The 26576-nt window shown below is 47.3% G+C and overlaps 1 protein-coding gene across 6 annotated transcripts in view; it reads right to left on the bottom strand.

Annotated features, from left to right (window-relative positions):
- Positions 1-359: 359 nt before the first annotated feature.
- Ascc2 (activating signal cointegrator 1 complex subunit 2) overlaps positions 360-26576 on the bottom strand; it is a 42808-nt gene continuing 16591 nt past the window's right edge. For all 6 annotated transcript variants that reach the window (XM_048784909.1, XM_048784908.1, XM_015500196.2 and 3 more), the window contains 15 exons: positions 24294-24361; positions 22967-23077; positions 21727-21839; positions 17039-17113; positions 16081-16188; positions 15786-15854; positions 15496-15570; positions 13722-13914; positions 11968-12182; positions 10895-11014; positions 4824-4917; positions 4629-4750; positions 3988-4090; positions 2432-2511; positions 360-888 (listed from right to left, as the gene is read on the bottom strand). In XM_048784909.1, coding sequence (XP_048640866.1) covers positions 717-888; positions 2432-2511; positions 3988-4090; positions 4629-4750; positions 4824-4917; positions 10895-11014; positions 11968-12182; positions 13722-13914; positions 15496-15570; positions 15786-15854; positions 16081-16188; positions 17039-17113; positions 21727-21839; positions 22967-23077; positions 24294-24361 — 1718 coding nt within the window. In that variant the 3' untranslated portion in view covers positions 360-716. The remainder of the gene's footprint in view (positions 889-2431; positions 2512-3987; positions 4091-4628; positions 4751-4823; positions 4918-10894; positions 11015-11967; positions 12183-13721; positions 13915-15495; positions 15571-15785; positions 15855-16080; positions 16189-17038; positions 17114-21726; positions 21840-22966; positions 23078-24293; positions 24362-26576) is intronic.

Below are 26576 nucleotides of genomic sequence, written 5' to 3'. Positions count from 1 at the left end.
ATCTATAGGGGTCTAGGATGCATAAAGGCCAGGGATCAGACTGGACATCTGTGTCCTACCATTTCTCACTTTCCTCATCTGTACCCACCTCCTAGGGCAGAGGTCACTGGACTGAATGAGATAGCAGAAAGGACCCCAGAACTCCATGCGCTCCAGCTTTTTCTTCAAACAGGCAGGGACTGGGGGCTCGGAAGGGTCACACAGCAAGACAAGCAACACTGGGAGGAGTTAAACTGAGAGCAAGCACAAAAGGTCTACGGAGGGAGCATGGGGCATCTGCCCTCTTGCCCTTCAGTTGGCGGCTGTCACTGAAGAATGAGACACGGGGAGTTGCTCATAGGCACGTCATGGATCACTGCTTGGAAGGGTCAGAAACTTTATTGGCAGGCCTTTTGTTGTTTCTGAAGATACAGACTTCAGGGAAGTGGAAACTTGCCACACAAGGTCTGGGGAGCTTGCCTGGGGCTCTGTCCCTATCCCTTTCCCACCAGTGCAGCTGGGGAAGGAGACTGCTCGCTGGCCCCACAGGTTCCTCCACTGAGGGGTAAGGCACTGTGTGTTCCTTAGGAAGGCGCTCACGGCTGGCTGGTAGATGACAACGAGGTGGCCTTCTCAGGGGCTGCAAAGCTGAGGCTGTTGAGGGGTGGAGTTGAACTTGGTAACCCGGCAAGGAGACAACTGGGTGAGGAAGCCCTGCTGGCTCTGGCGTGGTGGCCTCAGGATGGGATCATGCCCTTGCTTCTCTTGCGGTCGGCCATGGTCCTCCGGTTGTGGTTGGCTCTCGTCGCCTTGTTGGCTTCCTTCTTCCTACGCTCCTGGGTTGTCTCGCGGCTCTGCCCGTGACCCCGGGGGCCGCCAGCCACTACTGTGGAGCTGTCATGCCGATACCTGAGGGGGCACAACCCATCCCAGGAGAACCCATCAGTCAGAAGTCTGCTGGAAGAACCCACAGCCTACCTCAGAAGTCACCAGGAAAGGACACACCTCTAGGCCAGGCCACCCATGGTCCCAACTTTGGATGGGAGGGAAAATGGAGCCCCAAGAGGCAAGGCTCTGGGGCCTGTGGCCAGCACCACATCTGGGATTTCCTCTTCTCCAAGCCTTGTTTCCAGATGGGCCCATACAGCTAAGCTGGGGGAAGGAACAGCCAGTAGACTGACTGAAGCCCGCAGGAGAGGAGGAGGGCTTGGAGTGTGTCCCCTCCCTTTTGCATCTAGGGCCACCTGCTGCAAATGAGACAATCCTCCTGTTCTACACCCCAGGGACTTGCTTGGTGGCATCCAAAAACCAAATGTGCTCACAGACATGACCTGGGATCTTTGTGGCCTGTCTCAACTGCTGGGATTTGCCCAGAGCTTCATGCCTGGGGGTTGGGATGGGTGTGAAATCAGAGTGGCTTTGTTTCCTACTCAAGAACCTTCTGTGGCTCCCACTGCCTTCAGAACAAGATCAAAGTCTTCCCTCCTGTGAGGCCTCCTGTATCCAGAGGGCAGTGCTGTATGAGCTCCAGGATGAGGGGACTGGGACTCTATCCCTGCTTTGGAGGCAGATGCTTGTCCCTTCCGGATAGTTTCCTTACTGAGAAAAAGAGGGGGCTAGACAGAGGAACTTGGGCTGCCTGCTGAACACCCTCGTCCTGACCATACCTGTGCCTTGCGCTTTTACCTTCACGACAAACTTCTCTGTACCCTTTCCACTCTTAAGGGTCCAGTTCAAGTGCTCCTATGTCCCTGTCATGTGTCTCAGCCATAAAGAATGTGTGTCTGTCTGTCTAGGCATTCTTGCACTTTATACTCTGCCCAGCACTAGCTAGCCCTGGACACACTGGGTTCCCATGCTGGTGATACACCTTGCAATATCTGTCAAGTAATGGTCATGAGTTTGAACCCCAAAGTGAGCCATTTGAGCTCTTTTTTTTTTTTTTTTTCCTTTTTCTTTCTTTTTTAAGAGACAGGGTCTCACTGTTGACAAGGTTGCCAACCCTGACTCCTGGATTCAAATGATCCTCCTGCTTCAGCCTCCTCCCAAGTAGGTGGGACTATAGATGTACACCATTGCTTCAATATTGATCTTTTTTTAAAATATTTTTTTAGTTGTAGATGGACACATGCCTCTATTATTTTTATATGGTGCTGAAGATCAAACCCAGTGCCTCACATATGGAAGGCACACACTCTACCACTAAGCCACAACCCCAGCCCCATCCATATTGATCTTTGATCTTTGATCTGACTCCTACTAGCTGTGTGATCTTTGGCAGGTTATTTAACATCTCTGGCCTTGATAACAGTAGCTACTTCCTAGGGTTCTTATGAGAATTAAATTAATACACAAGCAGTACTTTGGGTTGATATGTGGGTTTCCTGGGTGGTCAGCTGGGCCTTCCTCAGATGGGTTCCCTCTCATCAGAATTAGGTTCTTGAATGCTTACCCTTTCCTGGCAAGGAAGGCCATGCGCCTGGCTTCTGCCTTCTCCCTCAGCACTGCAGGGTCCTGCACAAAATGGTCAGGCTGCGGAAGGGAGAAGAAACAAAATCTGGAATCATGAACTGTCCCATTTCCCTAAACTGTGCTGGGAGGTGCTTGAATAAATCTTGTTGATGAGTGTGTGCCAGGCACGGGGATGCCCTGGAATGGAGCTGGACTTGCTGCTGTCTAGCGCCTCACTGGGACCCCACTGTCCTCCTTCCTCCCCAGGGAGGGGACAGCTGAAGGAACTGAAGCTCTCTGGACAGGCTGGTGGGGTGGACTAACCATAGCTAAGAGAATGACAGTGACAAATGGGAGCAAGGAGGCAAGGCCATGCAGGGGCATGGAAGCCAAGACTTCTGGTGGGTGACCAGCTTGTCCTGGGAGCTGGAGGTCTGGCCTCACTTGAGTGCCAGCAGCAGGGTGCTGTGCAAGAGCCTGCTCCCCAGGACTTCTTTTGGTTTTGGTACTGGGGATTTGACACAGGGGTGCTTTACCATTGACTCACATCCCCAGCCCCTTTAATTTTTTAGTTTGAGACAGAGTCTCACTAAGTTGCTGAGGCTGGCCTTGAACTTGCAATCCTCCTACCTCAGCCTTCCAAGTTGCCGGGATTACAGGGGTGTGCCACACACTCCTGCATTCTCTAGAACTTCTAGGAGAACAAGAAGCCTGGGACCAGTGCAGGGGAAAATGTGACCTAAGGACCATAGGACCACAGGCAGACTTTGGTGGCCAGAGTTTTGTTTTCTTTTTTAAATCCAAACCCAAACAAGTAGAATTAGTAGTATAAAAACTGGGAGATTTTTTGTAAAAATCTGGGCTGACCCCTGGGCTGGGAAGAAGGGAAATGTGGGGAAACTCCAGGCCATGAAGGAACCCCCCTGGGTGGAGCATGTACTTTTCACCACTCAGTGCTATTCTTGCCAGGCCCCCCTACTCAATGACACTGGTAACCTGGCCACAGAAGCATCTGAATTTGTCATCTTGCTGGGAGGGTAATAAGGGCTCCAAGGTCCCTGGCTGATGCCCCATTCAACCTGAGCAGAGCTACTTTTATCTGTTTTATATGCTGAAGTTCTAGCTAAGATTAGATTGAAGAAAAGTTTAGCTGCTAGAAAACAGGGCTTTGAAACCCACTGGTCCAGATGATCTCCAAGGGTCCCTGGGCTCTAACGCTTCTCACATCTTAAGAATTGCCACCCCAGGCACAGTGGCTGACAGCATCTCTTCTCCTAGCCCCCAGGCTTGTGGGCCTAATGACCCCCGGCAGCTCAAAGGCCCAGCCTCTAATCTGTCCCCTGGGCCCTAACTGGCAAATTCTAAGAGGCAAGCTCTAAGCCAGCAGCTCTCTAAGCAGACAGCCTGGGCTCAAAGGACCCCCCTCCCTATGATGCTGTGGCTGCCTCAGGGCCAGATGCAGGGAGCCGGGAGGGACACAGAGCTCCTGATTCATTCTTCAGAACTGCACCCTCCTCTTCATCCACCACCCACCCCTGCCACCTGCCAAGGAGGTACCTTGGGAGCCTCTTCTTCAGCTTCCTCCTCCTCTTCATCCTCCTCTTCCTCCTGCCCTTCTCCAGACACTTTAGTCCTCAGTACCTGAGGGATGGTGAAGGGCCTGAGGGTGTGGAGAGAAAGCAAGATCAAAGACTAGATTAACCTGGAGGGAGGGCTCCGCGAGAGGGGATCTGGCTGGGGCGAAGGAGCCACTGGGAGAGGATCAGCTCAGGAGGCTGGGAAATCCCAGAGGGCTTTTCGAGTTAGCTTTTGCACCAGTCCCAAATTCTTTGAGGTACCAGGTTTGACACCAGGGATTAGGGGGAGACTGAGCTGGGGCCTGGGGCTGTGCAGGGAAGCTCTGCTTTGATCTGTATTGAGGAAAGTCTGCAAGATTCCACTGGGAAATGTTTTCTGTTCTTTAAAAAGAAAAATGCAAAACTACTTCCTGAGCCCAAATAAACGCTGCCCCACTGGGGTGAAGAAGTGCTGGACTAGGAGTCCGGAAGCCTGGGTGTGGGCCTGGCTCTGCCCTGACTCGCTCACATGCCCAGGCCTTGTTGTCCTTATCTGTATAAACAGAAGGCTCAGAGCCCCCGTTACCCCCCAAGGCCAGAAAGCCTTTCTTCCCCTGGAATGCCACCACCTTGTGGCCTCACCTGCGGCTGATGAGCTCATCATCTGAGTCTACGTCATTGGCGCCCACCTGGTTGCCATCATAGGTGTCATCGTACTCGTCCTCATAGTCATCACCATGGTAGTCACCTGGCTGTAGTGGCACCTGCAATGGCAGATACAGCTCAGGGGCTGGCTGGACCTCCCGTGCCCAGTAGAGGCCTGGCTCAGGCACCCACCTCTTCCACCACCACACTGTATTGCTCGTAGCGCTGCCGTTGGGCCACCACCTCCCGCTTGTCGTTCAGCAGGCTCCGTGTGTTCCCCTCCTTCCTGGGCCAAGGAAATGGCAGGGAGAAAGGATTAAAAACATCAGGCTTCTAAGCTTTGGGTTCAATGGGTCCAGAGAGACTGGGGATCACTTCTCCACCCATCAGATTGGCCCACAATGAGGCTTGTACTGTCCTGTACCAGGAGGTGCTGGTACCTGCAGATACCTGCATGAAGGGGCCCAGCCCCTCTGCAGGACATCTCACGAACTATTAAATTTAATACATGTACACAGTTCAACCAGGAAATTCCCTTTCAAGCTGTCTACCCTAGAGTAACACTGGCTGCATGTCAGGAGTTTTCTTTATAGCATTGGCTGGTAACACTAAGAAACGGAAAGAGACTAATATCTATCATGAATGAAACGACCAAATGAACTGTCTCATCTGTTTATAGATTGGCCACGTGTACTTCTCAAGAATGACGTGGATTTACTTGTCGTGATGGGGAAAGATTTATTGCCAAGGAAAAAAGCAAATTATAGAAAAACACACCCAGAATGATCCCAAAAGCAAAGGTACCCCATTTCGTTTCTGTGGGTATATGTTGATGTATGTGAATGCAGAGGGCCAGGAGTCACGGTAGCAAATGGTGACCCTAGGATGGCTTGGAGTCTTTGAACTTTTAAAATAAGCAAGAAAGAATTAAGGCTACATAGGGCTTTCTTGGTGAACGTACAGGAGCCCTAGGAACGTTTGGGGTGTGGAGAGAAGAGGCATCCTGGTCTCCTCCTCTCACCCCTGCTTCACTAGAGCAAGTCTTCTATGTTCCTGTTCCACAGGTCCAGCTTCTATAGGAGAATTCACTAGAAGCCAGGCCTGGTGGCATACACCTGTAATTCCAGCTACTCAGAAGGCTAAGACAGGAGGATCGCAAGTTCAAGTCAGCTTTGGCAACTTAGGGAGACCCTCAAAACAAAACATAAAAAGGCCTGGGGTGCAGCTTATTAGTAGAATGTCCCTGCAGTCAATCCCCACTATCACAAAAGAAAAAAAAAAAAAAAAGAATTCACTGGAAAAAAAATTCTGGAAGTCCAAATTCCATCATATCACAGGCAAGGAAACTTGGGTGAAGTGGAGGAAGAAGGGGTGTTCTTGGGGTCACAGTGAGCTGTAGTGCAGCCTTTAGAGGGGACTCAAGTCTCTTGACCACAGTTTTGCAAACCTGTAGAAAAACTTGGCTTGTCAGACACATATCCAGGCCTGTGGAATGTAGTTTCTAGCCCTGCAGGGGAAAATCAATACGAGATGTCAGGCAAGAAAATCCAGCTTAGCTATGAAATCGGGACTCTGGAATGTATCAAGGGTAATGCGAGAAAAAAGGGAAGAGACACAAAGTTATATGCTGCTTCCACAAAAATCTTAACTGGCTTTTGGGGCCGGGAGGAGCTGGCACCTGAGTCTGTGGGGCTATCTGCCTAGGACAAGGGCCTGGGGCAGGTCAGTATTGTGGTCCCAGTGTGGCAGGCTAAGCTTTGCTTCTCTGCAAGTCTTTACTAAGGCCTTACTACATGTCAGGCAAGGTACTGAGGCTGAATGGGGAAGAGATTCAGAAATGTGTAAGATGGAGCTGCTGCCCTCACACTACAGTGGGGGTGACGGGCAAAGAACAACCAACACAATATGTGCTGAATGACACAGAATGGAATGGAAACAGGAGAAATGAACTCTAGCTTGGAGGCTTAATGGGTCTGGGGGAAGAGGTAATGAGGCTCTGTGGTAGGAAAGGTAGATTGGACCAGGAGCCCCAGGGTATGGTGGAAAAAACAGTGCATTTGATTTGGATCAGGGAGAGATCTTGGTTCATAGAAATCTTTCACAGTCACCAAGGAACAGGGTCTGTGTCCGTGGCTCTAGCCTTCTATCTGGCTCTCTTCACCAAGCTGGAAAACAGAGAGGAAGTGAAAGGGGACCCAGCTTGTCCAGGCGGCTAGTGCCACTGGCAAGAACATATCCATGGGGCTGGGGATGTGGCTCAAGCGATAGCGTGCTCGCCTGGCATGCGCGGGGTGCTTGGTTCGATCCTCAGCACCACATAAAAATAAAATAAAGATGTTCTGTCCACCAAAAACTAAAAAATAAATATTAAAAAAATTCTCTAAAAAAAAGAGAACACATCCATGAATTCAGCACATGCTTCCTCAGGGACTGCCAAGCTGCCAGGATTTCTGCTGGGCCAGGGACCAAAATGAAGGCAAAGGTCACTGTCATTTCTGCCACACTCTGGTTGGTCCATCCACCCCTGGTTCTGGGCAGTGGGGCCATTCTTTTGCACTGGGTGGCCTCTGGTGACATGGCTGCCTGACAGGACCAGAAAGAAGCCTGACAACCTGCTGGGCCCTGGAAAAGAACACAGGTAAGGGCAGTGGTACCTGAGTAGCCTGTCTGAGGAAGTGGGGCTTTGGCCCCATGAACTCATTTGGAGCTAGGAAGGAAAAGAAAAATAAAATAAAGAAAAATAAAAATCTGAGAAAAGATTAGTCTAGAAATACAGGCAGCAGTGGCTCTGGAGCAAGTTACCCAGTTGGCCTGCTGCAAGATCACAGTGAGTGCAGGAACCCTGGCTCCCCTGAAACCCAGTTAAGACCTTGTCCCTCATCTCCTCACCCTTGTTCTTCAAGGCCCATCTCAAATTGTTCCTTAGGGACCTACAGAGACAAAAAATCCCTCATTTTTCAGTTGAGGTGTTAGGGGATCCAGAGAGGCAGAACAACCTTTCCAAGGTCACACAGCTTCTAACAGCACAGGGCTTAGGGCACACTTATAACCCCAGCGGCTCAGGAGGCTGAGGCAGGAGGATTTTGAAAGCCAGCTTTAGCAAAAGCAAGGCACTAAGCAATTCAGTGAGACTCTGTCTCTGTACAAAATACAAAATAGGGCTGGGGACGGGGCTCAGTGGTTGAGTGCCCCTGAGTTCAATCCCTGGTACCCACCCCCCAAATTCTAATAGCACAGGGCTGACACAGGTCTCCTGACTAAGGTCTGCTCTGCTACTTCCTGAGCTGCATGACCAAGCTCAAGTCTCCTACCTCACTAAACCTCAGTTCTGTCTCCAGCACCCACTTCCCAGAGTTGAAATAAGATGACGTACAGAAGTGAACAAGGTGAACCCTGCTTCTTTACTACAGGGTATATCAGGGCCTTTAAATGTTAACCTGCTCTATGATTCTCCCAGAGGTAGAGAGAACATACATTTTTGACCACAGAACCAAAAATGAGGGAAAAGACTTGTTATCTTCTAGGGCACCATGGAACACTCCAAGGGAATTAGTTAGTTGGCTTCCTTCCTTCATTGGCTTTGATACACCTGCAACACAGTTGCTTTGTGTCTACCCAGCAGCCACCCTCCACCTTAGTCACACCCCCATAGACCCTCATTTTGTTTAGGCCTTTCCACCATGGCATACCATGTTAGAGCCCTATGATTCAGTTCTCCTGATGAGAGAGAAATTTCTAGGCAAGGTTTTCTATTTTCTTTTTTTTTAAATATTTATTTTTTAGTTCTAGGTGGACACAATATCTGTATTTTATTTATTTTTTAATGTGGTGCTGAGGATCGAACCCAGTGCCTCACTCATGCCAGGCTAGCGCGCTACCACTTGAGCCACATCCCGAGCCCCAAGGTTTTCTATTTTCTAAGAGAGATAGAAACACACTGGTCTGGAGTTCCTCTTAGCATTAACATTTCAGGAAGCCTCAGTGAAATAGCTGCAGCCCCACTGCAGCCTCAAGAGACCGATGTAACCACCAAAAGGAAGCCTCAAAACACAGAACTGATGTGTCCTGGACCATGCTCCCACAGCACAGGTGAACCACGCCCACATGGTCCTGTTTTGCAGCTCCTTGTCATGCAAGGGAATGGGTCTCCTTACTACCTAAGCCTTTGAGTGCACCCTATGGGATCCAACAACACACCTGAGTGTGATCTGCCTTGTGCTACTTAATTTTTCAAGGGCTCTGGAGGGTGGGGCCATGAGCCAGCTGCCCTGCCCTGATTAACACAGGTGTCCCTGCTGAACTTCCAGTGTACCCCATCCCAGGCCCTTCCCACTCGCACCTGCTTGTTTAATGGTCTGTTTTTCCCACGGTTTCTGCCCTTTAAGAGCAAGGCCCAGGAGGCTGGCTCACCTTGTTTCTCTTGTGTTTAGCACAGAATCTGGTGCTAGTAAATCGCTTAATAAATATTTGCTGAATGAATAAATAAATAATGACTACATGAATGGAGGCTTTGCCTCTTTGCAATCCACAGCCCCTGGATTACCTAGCACAGTGGGTTCAGTGAACACAGGCCACCCAGTCTCTGCCTGACAGCCTTGAGTGCCTCAGGATCAGAGGCAGAGACCTCCAGACACCTGACTGCCTCAGCACCAGCCCTTCTGGTAACCCTGACAGCTGGAACCAACCCCTTGGCAAATGCTTGTGGGTGATCTACAACCTAGGTGTGGTGAGGTAGGTTGATTCTGGGAAAACCCACAGATCAAATACAAGGGAAAAGGCCAGGTCCAGAGATGCCTAAGTTCTGTGGGGGTCCTACCAATCAGGTTCCCTGGGTTGGACTAGGGGCTAGCCTTCCATCAGTTTGGGGGACACCTGTCTGCTACTCTCCCATAGCAGGAGCTGCTGAGGGTCATGCTGGCTTGGCACAGTGGCCAGTGAGACATCTCTGGTGGGGATCTGGGGATGTTGCAACGTGTGTGACTAAGCAGTTTGCAAGTGCTTCCTGTCCAGCCAGCCAGATGGCTTAAAGATGCCCTGAGCCTGCTCCCTAAACCTTTGGCCAGCCAAGCTTCCAGCATTGGACAGCCCAAGGAAGGGGGCACAGCACAGGATTCTAACCAAATCAACAGCCTCAAGAACACAGCCAATCTCCTTCCTTTCTGAACCATCTCCATCCCATTATTATGACAGGGGAAAAGGCAGGCAGCATTTGTCCAGAGGTTTCCAGATTTCTGAGTTCCATGGACCAACAACACCACTTCAGAACTCTCAGGGAATAGCATAGTGTTGCAATGTCTCACTTTGCCATTCTCAACTTGGCTGTGTACTCCCCACCATCACCACTGATTCCGGTTTCCTCCAGTGGGTCACCATTCCAAAGACAGGTGATCTTTTCAAAGCATAAAACACATCAGTGGATGGGAGCCTCACCATGCTCACAATAGCCCTGGGGCCACTGTCCCTGTTGTTCAGTCTGCTTGGAGAGCTTCTCCTTCCGTCCTTCACAGAACTCAACCCTCAGGTTTTTTAGCTTTCTGTCCCATGTCATTTTCTCAACTCTTCCTGTCCAGGTTGAAGCCCCCACTAAAAGCACAGAAGTTTGTGCACATCTACCTGATAGCCCTTGTTCTATCTGCAATGTGACATTTCTTGTTTGACAAGCTGATTAATGCAAACTCCATGTGGGCATGGGCCATATCTGTTTCGCTCCCCACTACAGTTCCAGAAACTAATTAATCCAGGGCCTAGAATGCTGTAAGTACCCAGCAAATATTTGTTAAATGAATCAATAGGCATGAATGGACTTTTCAGTGCTGAAAAAGTAGGATGGGCATATACTAAAAATAAATAGAAAAGGTCTTAAAATGGAATATGTTCACCTCGGATAAGCTCATTCAGTGCAAATCCTTGATTTTCTCATTTTGTCACAGCCTGGGGAATATCAGGTCAAAGAGTAGCTTCTGGGAAGCACTGTCCAATTCTACCACCCAGAATGTCAATGGTCAATACATCAAAAGATACAATAAGAAGGGAAGAGAGTGACAGATTTGGCCCATCTGTCCTTTTGCTATTAACAAGGATTCACCAACAATCTTTCTGCACAGCCAGAACCTGAAGCACAGTCATTAGAGAACCCGTTCCTGCCTGCTGGGAGTGCCCAGGGCCAGGCTTTAAAGGGACCCCTGAGCTCACACCCCAGAGGCCAGTTCTGTAAAGATGGGCTCTTTTGTTTCTCCAGCTTCCCTAGGACCCAAGGCACTCACCTCCTGCCCTTGTGCACTCGGCTCAGGTCCACTGAGTCTCTGCTGAACACATCAAACTCATCGTTCTGGAAGATGTTGTGACGAGATGTCAGCAGGGGAGTGGGGTCTGGATTCACCTGTCTGGGGGTATAGGACAGAAACCCATTTAGGGGATCCTGTGTACCTGTGTCCTATTCCCCATTGCCATTCTATCCATCAGATTTTTCACTCCCTTCAATAGCCACACCTAGGAAACAAGCTGAAAACCTTTATCGGGGAGTCAAGGCCCTGCCCCATCTGGGCCTGCCTGAGAACACAGCCACCCTGCAAATGAAGCTCCCCCTCAGTCCTAAGGGACCACCCACAATGATTTTCATTTTATCTCTTAAAAAAGCTCCACCCTCACTGAATGCTCACAATGGCCCTATGAGATAGGGAGTCATAGATTGGTCAACCTCTTTTTTTTTTCTTTTTTGGTACTAGAGATTGAACCCAGGGTTCTATGCATGCTAAGCACATGCTCTGCCACCGAGTTATACCCTAGCTCTTTGTGCCTCAGCACCCTCATCTGTAAAATGGGGGCCAAGGAATCTGAGAAACTTGACTAAAGGCACAGAGCTAACTTCACTCTTTCATTCAGTAAACATTATTTGTTCATGGAAGAACCACTCAGTGATGCTCTTAACAGTGGGCGAAAGTCCGAAAGGGTAGGGGTGATGGATATGAGAAGAGCTTTGGCCATCTTCTTTTGGAAATCTACCGGGAAGGTGGTAAGGACAGGATAGGTTAGGAACTTAGGAACTCTAAAGGGCTTGGCCACCCTTCTGTTACATCTCGTGTCTGTAATCTGTCTTCCCACAACACACAGCAGGGACATCCAAGTGTGCACTGAGAACTTTCTGGGGGCCTTGGGTTTTATGTTTCCCCAAAGAGGATAATTTAACATTAATTAAATTGTTGGGAAACTCTGCTGTGGGGAAGAGAGAACAAGATGAGTCCTGGGGCACCAGGGAAGAAAGAGTAGGAGGCAGAGAAAAAGGCCCCAGCCCTGAGGCAGGTAGGCCCTGGGGCCTCCTCCCACCTGTCTCTCCTACCTGTCTAGGCTACGGTCCAGTTGGCTGAGGGCAGGGGCCAGCCGCTCCTCCAGGATGTTGTTGATCACCTGCTCTGGGTCATAGGAGTAATGTTCTAGGCAGGCCAGGATGAAGCCTTCCCCAAGGTCTGGCAGCAGGTCCTTCACTTGAGAGATGAGTGAGTCCAGCTCCACGCCACACACGGCAGGGCCCGGGGCAGCGGCTGCACCCATGCACTGTAGTAAGAGCCAGAGTGAGGGAGGGGAAGGTGAAGCCCAAGGGTGACAGCGCGACAGACCCCAAACAGCACTGTGGGATCTTGATCTTAACTGAGTGACTCAAGTCTCTGAGCTTCCATTTCCTCCTCGATGAAAGTGGGACTCTTAAGATTTACTGGCTGAGCTATTTCTAGCTGTGTGGATTTGGGTAGGTACTTCCTTCTTTGAACCTGTTTCCTCTTTATAAAGCAACATACTACGACTCACCTCATGGGGTTGTTTCAAATGGTTCAAAGAGATAATGCTCATAAACCTGGTGTAGACAAGGGATTCCATAAATGTGTTCTACTAAAGGTCTTTTACCAATTCTTTTTTTTTGGTGGCGGGGTACTGGGGATTGAACTCAGGGGCACTCGACCACTGAGCCACACCCCCAGCCCTGTCTTTTATCTTATTTAGAGACAGGGTCTCACTAAGTTGCTTAGTACCTTGTGCCTCCTGAGCCACTGCGATTATAGGCATGTGCCACTGTGCCTGGTTCTTTACCAATTCTTAACAAGATGGATGATGTTGCAAGGAAATAGCAACCACCAGGCAAGGTTTGTGGAGTTTTCCTTTTTAATTATGTTCTTTACAATACGGGGGATTCATTTTATATACTATTCAATGTGGAAAAAAGTCTTTTTATAGTGTGGCTCAGTAGTTAGCACTTGGCTAGCATGTGTAAGGCCCTGAGTCTAATCTCCAGCACCACAAAATAAATAAATAATAATATAGATCCTCCATGACTCAGATAAAAAGACAAATGGGGAAAAGGATGGGAAAAGGTAGAGGGGGCTGCGATTCTCCAAGGCTCTGGGAGAATCATGGAGCGTGGGGCCTCACAGGAAGAAGAGCCTTAGTTATTAATGGGCACCAATGTCCAATTGGGCCCAGATGTGGGCACTGCATCTATCCCCACCTTACAGATGAGGAACTGAGGCTCAACAGGAGTGACAGGCCCAAAGCTACTCATCTGGTGAGTGGCAGAATAGGTTACAATCTGAGCAACCTGACCTGAGTTTATATGGTCTCCATCCCTACATCATGCTATGTTGCAGACAACGTAGGGGGGAGAGTTTTGGAAAAGCCTGGAGAGGAAACACTAGATCTAAAGCCTCCAAACTTGTTCAGTAGAGCCCTGTGGTCCCATGGAGGAGCTTTCAAGGATACCATGGGTGGGACCAGGCAGCAAAGGAGCTCTACTTTTACCTGTATGAGGGAGAGCTTGGGAAAACATTTCACATGGATAAAGCTTCATCTCTTCATTTTATAGAGGGGAAATCGAGACTTCACTGGCTTAAGTGACTTGCTGTCTCTTCATACTCACTCTAGCCTAGTCTCAGCTTTGGACTCCCTAAAGGCAGAACAGAACTGACAGCAAACTAGAGGCTATCAATCCCAAAAGAAACCTTTTCCCTGAGTGCAGGAATAAAGAAGGAGGTTGGCCCATGCCCTACCCTCAGAAAGACAAAGGGGGCCAGGAAGCAGTGTATAGCACCTCCCCAAGACATATACCTCCGCTTCCTCTGAGTTCTCTGGATGTGATGGTGTTTGACTGATTGCTTCTGCTGTTACCGTGACCCCATTAGAATCCCCGTTAGGATCTTCGGCCACTGATGGGTCTTTAGTGTTCATTGCTTTCCTTCTGTCCACCCCTTCCCAAGCGCTCTCCACTGCCTGGAGGATGTAGGCAGTCCGTGTCTCATCCCTGTAAGGCTGTGTTAAGGGCTCTCTTTCTTGGGTCCCATGTCCTTCTCAGCTTTCCCAAATCTGAGGCAGGCAGATTTCTCAGTCTCTCCCCAGGATTCAACCATGTAGCTCTTGCCAGGGGCTTTTGGGGCTGAGCCAGTGGATGTCACTGGTACCTGGGCTGTGTCGGCAGTGGGTCAGACAGACCACAGTCATGCTGGCCTTACAGCCCAGTACCTGCCACTCAAAAGAAAGCAGCTCTGGGCAGACGATCAGGGGCCACCATCAGTGTCAGGTGTTTGGATGAACCAACAGCAATTCTTCTGCACTGACCTCCAGGAGGACAGCCAATGGAGCCACTGCCATTGGGCCTCCTGTTCAACTTTGCAGGGCATTCTGCAAAGGCTGGGAACCCAGAGAGGTCCCTGAAGCAAAAATGAACAACCTATTCCAGATACCCAAATGGCCAACAGGCTTCCTGTCCTTTCTCCCTTTCTACCACCCAAGGTACTGTCAAACCAGAAACCCAAGAGTCACCTCCAGTACCCTCACTCCACTTTTAGTGTAAACTCCATCATCCATCCCTGGATGCTGCAGCAGCCTCCTCGCTGGCCCCTGGACTTCCTGTGGTCCCAGACCAGTGTAGTATGTTCTTCCTATGCTGGATGGAGCTTTTCTAAAGTGTATACCTGACCATGTTACCTGCTTTACAGCTACAGCCTTCCATGCTCCCCAGTATTGTAGAATAGAAACCAAACTTCTCAACAAAGGTCATCCCACGGCTGTGCAGTTCAGCTGGCCCCTAGATCATGTGCCACATTTCCAATACCCTCCTGTAAAGACCCTTTAACACACAGCTGCACCATGTAATCCACACATGACATCAGTGGGTTCCTCAAAGAAGCCAGTTCTCTTTGCCCTTTAACCCTTGGGAATACCTGCTCTTGCCATAGCTATTGATTTGATCATCTCTTATTCCTTCTGTTCTCAGCTTGGGCATCACTTCCATCAGACACCCTCACCCTGACCTCTGCTAGGTGAGATGCCATCTGAATTCTTTTCTTTTTTTCTTTTTTTTTGTACTGGAGGCACTTTATCACTAAGCCACATCCCCAGCCCTTTTTATTTCTTATTTTGAGACAGGGTCTTGCTAAGTTGCCTAAGACCTCACCAAGTTGCTGAAGCTGGTCTCAAACTTTCCATCTTCTTGTCTCAGCCTCCCAAGTTGCTGGAATATCAGGCATGTGCCACCATGTCTGGATGAATTTCTTTTACATGATATTCTCTAACTGCCTGTTTACTAGTCTGTCCCTCCTACAATAAGGACAATGAGGATAAGCACAAGTTCAACTTGGTCACACAGGCCCAGATACTCAAGAGACACCTAGAAAAAGCAGGGCTGTACCTTCCCTGCATCAAGCATTAGAGCAGTCATCTCTTCTAGAAAAAGCAGGGCTGAGTCCTTGGTAGGCCTTTAAAGTTAGCTGGCTGATCCATGAGTTCTGGGACTAACCCTCTCTCTGCCTCTCTGGCTCCCAGGAGGTTGTGTCTGACCTGATCAGGCCAGACCCCATCCCAGAGGGCTGTGGAAGAAGGATACAAGACTGATGAGGCCTGCTGCAGCAAGCTGATATCTTCAGCCACAGGGAAGAGTGCGTCATAGTCCCGGAGGAACCTGAGGGGCAGAGAGCAGATAGTAGGGACAGGGATGGGACCACAGGGACATTGTTCTACTGCAGGGCTACTCCCCATTTATGTATATTACCCAACCAACAAGTGTCAGAAACTTAGCGCTATGGTGAGCATATGGCAAAGGCTCCCCTCTGTAAGGCCTTGTGGGGATTGGTGGGAGAACCAGGCCACTACTGGTCCAAGCTTAGCCACACTTACCTTTTCTCCTGCAGTAAGGAGCTGAAGATCTGAAGGAACTCTTCAATGAAGCCCTGAACATTGTCACAGCTGAAATGAGACACCAGGGAAAAGAGCCCATGCAGTGCAAGATGATCTACAGGTCCCTTCCATACCCACCCTGGTCCTCTGCAAGGCTCTGGCCAATTGGAGGAAAGAGAAATTTTTCTGGGTTTTCTATCTGCTCAGTGAACCCCAGAGCAGGGAAAGAAGCCAAGATAGAATAATGGGAATGCTCCTGCTATGTTTGGGGAGGGGGTCTTAGTCCAGGGGTTACCTGCTTTCTAGAATGGGAAGGAGGCAGATCTGGTTCAGGATGATGTGAAAAACTTCCATTAGCTTCTTCTTGGAATGGGAGAGCCTCTGCCACAGGTCACTTAGAAGCCTTTGACAGCAAAGAGAAAAACAGAAATAGATTAGGAAAGAAAAAGGCACTAAAGGAGCCCCTTCCCAGCAGTTTTGGGTCCTTCCTAGGGAGCTAGCTCCAAGGCTGTTTCTCAGGAACAGGGACTTAATCACAGGGGCAACCCATCCTATTGACTGCCAGTATTTGGGGACATTGGGTTAATGGACTTAGTGGCCAAGCAGAACTTTAGAACCTTTGTGCACTTAACTTTCTACTTGTTGAAATCTTTCTTCTCAGGTCCTCACTCAATTCCTTACAGCATTTACTTCAAAATAGGAGTTAGAGAAGATAATGCTAAGTGAAGTTAGCCAACCCCCCAAAAACCAAATGCCGAATGTTTTCTTTGATATAAGGAGGCTGATTCATAGTGGGGTAGGGAGAGGGAGCATGGGAGGAATAGACGAACTCTTGATAGGGCAGAGGGGTTGGAGGGGAAGGGAGGGGGCATGGGGTTATAACTGATGGTGAAATGTGATGATCATTATTATCCAAAGTACATATATGAAAATAGGAATTGGTGTGAAGATACTTTGTATACAACCAGAGATATGAAAAATTGTGCTCTATATGTGTAATAAGAATTGCAATGCATTCTGCTGCCATATATAATAAAAAAAATAAAGAAGTAGCTCAGTGGTAGATTAAGAAATGGAAAACAAAAAATGTAGGGGCCAAGAAGCTGCTAGGTAGGGATGCATGAGCTTGAAGCTACACAGCTCTTGATCCTGCCCCCTTGCATTAGTGGAGGGCATGATGCAGCTGGGGAAGGCAGGCCCTGTGCTCAGGCCTCCCTTTCCCACACAATGTTCTTAGTTTTATCCCCGCTCACTTGCAATCTTCAAGCCTCCTCTTCTTAATTGCAGACTCCGTTTCAGGAATTGCCACTTCATAAAAGGAAGCTAGTCTGTGGAAGCACATATGGGCAAAACACCGGATTAGTTCATAAATACCACACTTTGTTAAAAAACCAAAGCCAATTCAAGGGAGGGGAGAGGCCCTTTTGTTGCTCCCACAACCAGTTTCTCTTGGGACCATGCTGGTGCTTCCCCGAGTCCAACCCAGACTGACTCACGATGCTGATCCCACCAACAACCTCATGGGAATTGGCCTATAGCTGTCCATTCTATCAGAGCACCCAGAGGGACGTCCAGGACTCTCTAAGGTTTGAGAAACATACATGATTATCCTTTTTTCTTGCTCTCTATAAACCTTTCTTATCATGCTATGGGATATAAAGAAAAAGCTTTAGTTTGTGCATGATTTGCAATCTTTATTTTTACTTTTTATCTTTTTTGTGGTGCTGGGGATTGAACCCAGGGCCTTGTGCATGTGAGAAGCAAGCAATCTACTAACTGAGCTATATCCCCAGCCCATGGTTTGCAATCTTTTTTTTTTAAATTTTTTTTTAGTTGTACATAACACAGCCTTTATTTTATTTATTTATGTGGTGCTGAGGATGGAACCCAGTGCCTCATACTTGCAAGGCAAGCTCTCTACCGCTGAGCCACAACCCCAGCCCCATGATTTGCAATCTTTAAAAACTGTTTTAATATGAAAATGTCAACCCGATATTTGTATTTGTTCAAAACAGACTAAATGTGCTCATGATTTAAATGTCTCCACTGGTTTATAAGTTAATTCAGTTAGAATGATTTCTGTAATTCTTATAAAATAAAATAAAAATTATATATGTAAACTCAGTTGGTGTACGCCTGTAGTCCCAGCAATTAAGGAGAAAGAGGAAGGATCACTTGAGCCCAGGAGTTCAAGACCAGCCTGGGTAACAGGCGAGACCCTATCTTGAGGGAAAGGGGAAATAAACAGGAATCTTTCAGACAGAGAAAAAGGTTGCAGTGGCAGGAAGGATGTTTTAGATAGGCAAAGTGAAGCATGTAGAGGCCTGGAGCCTGGGGAGTGTCGGGGAATGAAGCAGGACAGCAGGAAGAGGAGCTGGTAACCATGAGAGATGATTCCAGTCAGTAGAAGGAAGATTGCGAGGAGCTGTGAAGTGCTGGCAGGGGTGGGACAGTCGAAGCCATGGGAGGCTTTATCCAAAGGATCCTGCTGGGGTGAAGAAAAACATGGAGGAGAATATAGGGCAGGGAAGGAGACCACTTTGCCCACTTGGCACCATGAGTATCTTCCTTGTGAAGTAAGAAAGGGGGCACAGGCACGGGCATTCCCAGGATAGTGTGAAGGGGCTGGCAACCTGCATGTTGCCAGACACTGGCCTATTCTCAGTAGCCTCTGGTTGTCACTCTTGCTGGGCGTCTCTTTCTACTATTCTCAGCAGCTTCTGGGATCTGCTCAACTCCACCTACCCATCCATATATTCATCTATTATGTCATTTACTTACCCATTCAACAAAACATTTATCTAGTGCTGACACGTGCCAGAGATGGCAGCTGGTGTTCTGCCCTCCTTGGTCTCCTCTGTTTGTGAAAAATGAGACACTAGGATTGATCAGCCTCCCAGATAGAATAAAGTGCTGATCAGCATTTCCCCCTCAAAAAGGGGGTAGGTCTGTAGCTGTCCACTTGGGAAAAAAAAAAAAAAGGTATTTTTTCCTCATGATAAAAGCAACACATGCTGATAGGAAATTTGGAAAATACACAAAGTAGAAAATTAAAATCACCAAGAGGATTTTACTATTCTTGGAATTTTGTGCCCTGTGTGTTTTCACTTATCAGAAGATTTTCCCATTTTGTTAAAACATCTCCTCAAATGGGGTACAGATGTCTTTTGAGGGTCTTTGGAGACGGAGGTAAGTTTTAGAAGGGTAGATTTTTTTTTTTTTGGTGAGGAGCTGTGGAGGTAGGGAAGAGCCACCACCCATCTTGGTGAGGGGAAAGAAAAAGAAACACTTTGACCGAAAGTAACTCTGCCTTTGACCCACAAATAGCCTGTGGCTGGCTCAGCCTGTTCCAGCTGTGCTAAAGGCCAAGAATGGCTGCTGGCAAATGCAGTGACCTCTGACTGCTTTCTGGAAAGGACTGGAGTCACCCATGCAGCTCTATCGCTCCTCCCTCTTTCACCTTCCTCCTCTTCCTTCTCACATCTACCCAATGTATCCCTGTTATATATCTTTCTGCCTTTTAACTTTGTGAATAAATAATATATTCACATGGTTCAAAACTCAAAAAGTATAATATATACTATGAAAAGTCTCCCTTTCCCAATTCTGTTCCCTATACACAGCTACTGCCACTAGTCCTTTTGTGGAATTTTCTAAAGATGCATTTATACATGCATATATAAACAAATACTCACATTATATATCACCGCCTTTTTAACTGCTGGGGATCGAACCCAGGGTCTGAGCATGCTAACAAGTGTTCTACCACTGAGTTACACCCCCAACCCTCTCCCAGCTTTTAAAAAATTGAATACTGGCATATTATGAGTACTATACATGCTATTTGCCTTTTACTGTTTTATTTAATGGCAGGGCTGTGGCAGTGCGTAAAACACCCTCAATATGGATGGGTAGAATTTCACTGTACACATTTGGATACCAGACCCCACAGATGGATCTTTAGGTTTTTTCAATTGTTTGCTATTACAAGAATGCTGCCCAGAATAACTTTGCACCTTTGCAGATATATCTGAGTAATAATTTCTAGAAGTAGGGGCAGATGGTATGTGAATCTTTTAACACTCAGAGATCATGCCAAATCACCCTACATAGGGGATGTTCCAATTTACCCTCCCACCAGCAACGTATCCTGGCAACAACTCAACCTGCCGGGGCCAAACTGCCCTCTTTGTCCTCTTCTGGTGCCAGGCTTAGTAGGGCCTGCCTCTTTTGGCTTAGTTATCTTATGGTACGTATGGTACTGAAATAAGATAGATTACCAGAAAGCAGTCAAAGGATAGACAAGTGGTTGCAGAATACCTGCTAAAAATTCAGCACTGACTGAGGCACTTAAGCTTCAGTTCAGGCTTTGGGAAGCTTAAGACATTTGGTGGAAGAATTACATCATAGAAAAGAGGCAGTTGTTGGGCTGGGGTTGTGGCTCAGTGGTAGAGTGCTTGCCTAGCATGCATGAGGCATTGGGTTCGATCCCCGGAATCACATATAAATAAACAAGTAAAATAAAGGTATCATGTCCATCTACAACTAAAAAGAAATATATATATAAAAAAGAGGCAATTGCATTTTCAATTACCAGAGCAGCGTATTCTATGTGTAGCACATCTGGTTCTAGGAAGAAGGAATCCCATGTGTGAGCATGACCAGGAGGCACACAGGGAGGAGGTGGACCTGGAATACTACATGGCAAGGAGGAGTGGAAGGAGAGAGAGAAAGAAAGATAGGTAGAGAAACAGAGGAAAAGGAGAGCCATGACTAGGGTTAGCCTGAGAGAAAGAAAGAGAGGGCTTTGGGAGTGCTGATCTTTAGGAGGATGGTGAGGGACTGTGTAGCTGGAATGGGGAGTTTGAATTTGAGTTGGGAAGGGGTGGATGTGAGGTGGCCAAGGTGAGAAGCCAGGTATAGATGTACCCCAAAGAGCTGCTAATAGTTGTTCATTTTTATTATTAGTATAATTATATTTATTTGAAAATGACTTCGTGTGCATATAAATTTTTATATATTTTACATACAAACATATGTATGTATGTGTGTGTATATATATATATATATATATATATATATATATATATATNATATATTTTTTTTTTTTTACTTTTTTTAAAAAACAAACAAAAAAAAAGATCTTGCTATGTTGCCTAGGCTGGCCTCAAACTCCTGGGCTCCAGCAATCCTCCTACATCAGCCTACTGAGTAGCAGGTATTACAGGTACGCATCTGGTTCCCTGTTCATTCTTTTTTTCTGGGTACCAGGGATTGAATTCAGGAGCACTCAATAACTGAACCACATTCCCATCCCTATTTTGTATTTTATTTAGGGACAGGTCTCACTGGGTTGCTGAGTGCCTCACTTTTGTGAGGCTGGCTTTGAATTCAAGATCCTCCTTATGGGAAAAGAGCCATTAAGCAAGTATTTCAGAAGGGCACATACCAGGTGCTGTAGGAGCAAATAATTTTACCTTTCTGAGGCTCCGTTTCCTTAGCCTCTGAGACACTGGGATTATAGGCATGCGCCACAGTGAACGGCTCCCTATTCATTCTTTAAGATCTCTTTTAAGGGTCATTTTGGGATTCCAGTCAGGAGCACCTCTGTTGTCTTCTTGTGTGTTCTCCCCTGAGCTAGACCACTTTGTCTTGACTGTCACTCCCTGAGTTTGCCCATCAGAGGGGCTTTGAAACAAAGCAGAATTGAAACTGCCCTCTTCTTGATTATGTTTTCCTCCTTCCTTATACTGTTCTTAGATAAAATTGGCAGTGCTTCTAAAATATAGACTCCACATGAACAAAAAGCTGCATCTGTCTTCCTCACTGTGGCATCCCCAAGCTGGAAGCAGGACTGGCACATTCTAAGAAACTAGTACATGTGTTGTATGAGTACCTGGGACCAGAGACTCTATTTCAACAGCCAAAATTCCTGCTGTACCTGTAACAGAAGTCGTGTTTCTGGAAGGTCTGGCAAGCCAAAGGGAAGATATCCAGAAAGGCCCAGAGTGTAGTGCAGGTATCACAAAGGTAGAGAACAATGTCCTTTAATTCCTGTTGCCAAAAGAAAACACTGCATTATTCTTCTCCACCTCATAGACAGCTCTGCAGAGGACACAAGGCACAGCTGACAAAGTCAGGATTCCCAGCAGGCAGAAAATTGCTAAGGGGGAAGGGAAAGAGAACAGTAGAGGCCCCAAGCACAGCCTGGCTAATTCATCTCTTAAGAGTGCCAATGTGGGAGAGCCAGCTAGTCTCCCAATTCAGGGGTCTTGCTACTACAGTCACAGTAGGTCTCCACCTGGTGATGGCTAGGGTTACTTCTATTTTAAGATAAGAGTCTCTCTTCTAATCTCCTCACGACACCTCTGGTCCCACAAAGAGAAGGCATATCCTAATGAGGACAAGAATATCAAGACCAGCTTTCCTCACATTTGAAGAGGGTATACAGGACACGGGATGCTTGCTCATTCACTGATTCTTACAATTACTCTAAGAAGTAGGCTGAGCAGCTGTTAGGATCTCCACTTTAGAGCTAAGGAAACTGAGCCTCAGAAAAAGGTAAAATGATTTGTTCCCATAGCACCTGGCACGTGCCCTTCTGAAACACTTGCTTAATGGCTCTTTCCCCACCAGATTGCAAGCTCCAGGAGTGCTGTCTATGGCTGCCTTGCTGCTCTGTCTCCAGTGCTTAGCACAATGCCTGAAACATGTCCCAGGTTCCTTAAATGTCTGCCTTCTGTCTGTCATCCTCATTAGACTCCTTAGTTCTGCCATAGCAGGTGCTGTGTCTGCTTTTGCTTACTGCTTTACCTCCAGGGCCTGGCCCATGCTGAGTGCTCCTCAAAATAAACTCACTGAATAAATGACTGGCTCAAGGAATAAAGCATGAATGAGCCTACTGAGTTGAACTAAGTGAGGACTACTCCCTCTCCTTTGAATTCTAGTTTCCTGTTCTTGCCAGTACCCTATAAATAAAGCTTCCAGAAAAATGCAAGCCTGCTGAAAACATTCTTCACCTGTGTGAGGGGAAGAACCAGCTGTTTGCTGGGTTATAGAAGTTGTGAGCAAGGGAAAAAGCCACTGGGACCTCTATCATGGCAATCTTCCTTATCTTGGAGCAGTTAGGCTGTGGCAAGAGGGACTCAACTGAAAGAGGATGGGCTGGAAGACAATCTTACCAGGAGTGGCATGTCACTGGGGGTCAACCGGCTCTTCTCCTCAAGTTTCTGTGGTGTGGTGCTGGCCCCTTCCCCTTGCAAACCACAGTGCTGGAGGATATTGCTGAAGACCTGTGAAAGGCAAGAAGGGACTCTCACATCGTGTTGAACCATCATCTGAGATCCCCCACCCCCACCCCATACTCACAGCCAGGGACAAGTGATCTGAAAACTGCCTTGAATCTAGGAAATATATCATGTTCCCAGGATACCAACTGAGGCATGACTTTCTCAGAGAATGGGTTAGAGTAAACTAAGAAGGGAACGATGAAACCATCATTCTTACAGGACTGGAGAGGATTAAAACTATTACATGTGGGGCTGGGATGTGGCTCAGTGGTAGAGTGCTTGCCTAGCATGAGTGAGGCCCTGGGTTTGACCCCCAGCACACAAAACAAACAACCAACCAACATGTATGTGAAGCCCTGACAATTCTGCAGATATGATGTGACTGGATAGGCTGGGCAAGTATATGATAAGGAATTTTTGATATACCATCAGCAATAAATAATGGATTTTTGGATCCCTTGAAGATGGATATTTATGAGAGCCATTTTGAAATAAAATACAAATCAATAGTGAGGGGGAAAACAGAGACCACTGTAAAATCAGGCAAATATTGAAGTGACAATGCTGGCTTTAACAGGTTAGCATGTGACTATTCTCAGGGTTATTGAGAATGGCAGGCATTTCTTGGTTGTGGAATTATGGGGAATAGTAATATTCTTATTTCTGATTTTTAACATATCCCACATTTTCTATAAAGAGCACTATTTTTTCATGAAATGATTTTGTAACTTTAAAGCTCTTGTTTGAGAAGTATAGGTCGCTTAGAGGGATATCCTTAGAGTCATATGGCTGTTGGCAAACAACACAGAATGCAAACCAAGCTCGTTTTATATGAGGATCAGACAGCTCTTAGATATCAGTCCTGTTAAGAAGAGGAAAGGGGGCTGGGGTTGTGGCTCAGTGGTAGAGCACTAGCCTAGCACATGCGAGGCCCTGGGTTCGATCCTCAGTACCATATATAAACAAATAAAATAAAGGTATTGTGTCCAACTACAACTAAAAAATAAATATAAAAAAAAAAAGAAAGGGAAAGGGAGAATTTGAAGGGGTGTGGTCAGGGGTAAGACAAAGAGACCATCTGGGGAGATGGGTCTAGAGAGGGATGCTGGGAATAAACATTTTTCCCTGGCTCTTCCAAAAAAGCCAAAGAACACCATCGAGTAGGGAGGGGGTCTGTCTCCTCAATTCACTTCCCCTAGCTAGGACTGAGAGCTGGTACCTGAAGGATAGTGGGCATGGTTTCATCCAGGTCATTATAATAACTTGGCTGCTGAGTAAAGATGTTTCCTGGAAAGAAAAGAGAAAGGTAAGGAGTGAGGAAAGGTAGGAAGGAATGGAGAGGCTACGTTGCAAGCATGTTCTGTGACCTTTCTCCCTTTTCCTAAGCCTCTCTGTGGCTATGACCTAAGATGAGTCCTGGCCTCAAGCCCTGCTACACTGAGGTTTGGCTCAGACTAGTGACTTCCCCAAGTTTGGAGAGAGACGTTGATCAGTATAATTTAACCCTTTAAGTACCACTGTCTAGCGAATTATGTTTTTAAAAGAGCTGCTCTGATCAAACCAGCTCACCCTGCTATCCCCAGGGAGTGATCATACTTAGGCACCATGCTGCATATGACAGCATGGGCTTTGGAAGTGGGCAGTCATCCAGGAAAATTAGGAAATATGATCTCCTTGCTCAAAAAACCTGAATGCAACAATCCAGTTCTTGCCAGGCCACACCTGCAAAATGTGAGCAGACTGCAGGGAGAAATTTCTCTGGAAATTCTCTTACCTTTTGCTTTTGAATATGCTACCATCCCAATCCATCCTACTCCAAAGCAAGAGGCCTGGGAAGGACCTGGAGGTGGACTTAGTGCACATTTGTGGTTGTTCCTGTAAGATGGAGCTCATCTCCAAGTGTTTACTATTCTCCAACTGCTGCTGCTGTGCATGCGTAGGTTAGAGCATATGGCCACTGGAACAGAAACCGAGTGTTCCACTGCCCAAATGGTGAAGGAGGGAGAAAGGGAGGAGAAGACAGATAGATGAGGACAAGATGATAAGAAATGCCAATGCCCTTAAGAGGCCAGGGTTCTTCATCTCACTGTAAGCCTCACATTTAAGGCTGTGGTCAGATGTTCTGTTTCTGGGCAGGTCTGTCCATGGTTTCCTTATTGATAACCTTGATCTCAGAGTATCCAAAAATGAAAAAGATCAAAGGCCAGATGGGGCTGGATGATTAAGGAAGTCACTAGGTAGCTGGACTTTCTGACAACACTTTCCTGGATGCTACATTGTTCTTTGATTCCAAAATGTTGAGTTTTACCAGCCTGGGCTTGCTCAGAGCCTCCCACCTTCAGATGGGCGCCGATCCCTCAACCTCTGAAGGTGCCCCTAGACCATCTATACCTGCCCTCCTCCTCCAGACAGGTAAGAAATACCTGAGCTAACACCCAACAACCTCTGATCTTCCTTGAAAATGCTCCTGTTCTGATGGTCAAGGTCAAGTTTGAACTCCTGACCATGGCATAAAAGACCCTGTGAGCTCTGGCACCCTGCTGGCATCCTGGGCCATCCTCTCTCCATGCCCTGCATTGCAGTCTTCCCACACTCCATCCCCACTCAGACAACAAGCTCTGTCCCCTCCCTTTCCCTGGAATGCCCTTCAGAACTAATTCTACTATAAAGCAGGTGTCCTCACCTCCAGGCATTGCCTCCTGACACAACAAGAGACAGGCAACAGGAAAAGTCTCCTCCCACAACCCCTAGGGCCACACAGTGTTCTCCATGGCATTCTGACCACCTGGCGCGGGGAAGACACTCTCTCATAAGCCTGCCAGTGCTAAAGCCTGAGAAACAGTGATGTTTTTCAAGCATTAAGATCACTCAAATTACCTAAAGTGGTGGCACACACTTGTAATCCCAGCAACTCAGGAGGCTAAGATGGGAGGATCACAAGTTCAAGGTTAGCCTCAGCAAATCAGTGAGATTGTGTCTCAAATTTTTAAAAATTTTTAAGAAGGACGAGAGATGTAGCTTAGTGGTAAAGTGCCTCTGTGTTAAATCTCCAACACCAAAAAAACAAAATTCACTCAAATTTTCTTGCAGCATCTGAGTCCCTTTCCACTCCTTTATCTGATTCCGATGACAGTGAAAATCTCTCTCATTTTTGATCTCTTAAAGAAATAATAAAAAGGTAGGGGTCTGCAATGACAGGCTTTGAACTGCCTCTTCTCAGGTGAAAGCAGTTCAGAAACCCAGGGGGAATGAGAGATTCTGCCAAGCAGATCAGTGCAGTCCATGAAAGGGCCAAGACCCAGTTAACTCCTGGTGTACAAAGCAGCCTCAAGAGACTAACTGAAAGGCCCTGTGTTCAAAATTACACTTGCTGTTTCACAATGCCAGCCTCAAAGTTAAAAAAAAGGGGGGGGGGCAGGGTAAGGACTGGGTTTGTGCCCTTATGATAATCATCAAGTTCCCATTCTCTTGCCTTCTCTCCCTTATCAATCCTCTTAGGAGT

Source organism: Marmota marmota, unplaced genomic scaffold (genome assembly GCF_001458135.2).
Source record: "Marmota marmota marmota unplaced genomic scaffold, marMar, whole genome shotgun sequence".
Taxonomy (NCBI): Eukaryota; Metazoa; Chordata; class Mammalia; order Rodentia; family Sciuridae; genus Marmota; species Marmota marmota.
This window is presented reverse-complemented; position numbering and strand designations above follow the sequence as displayed.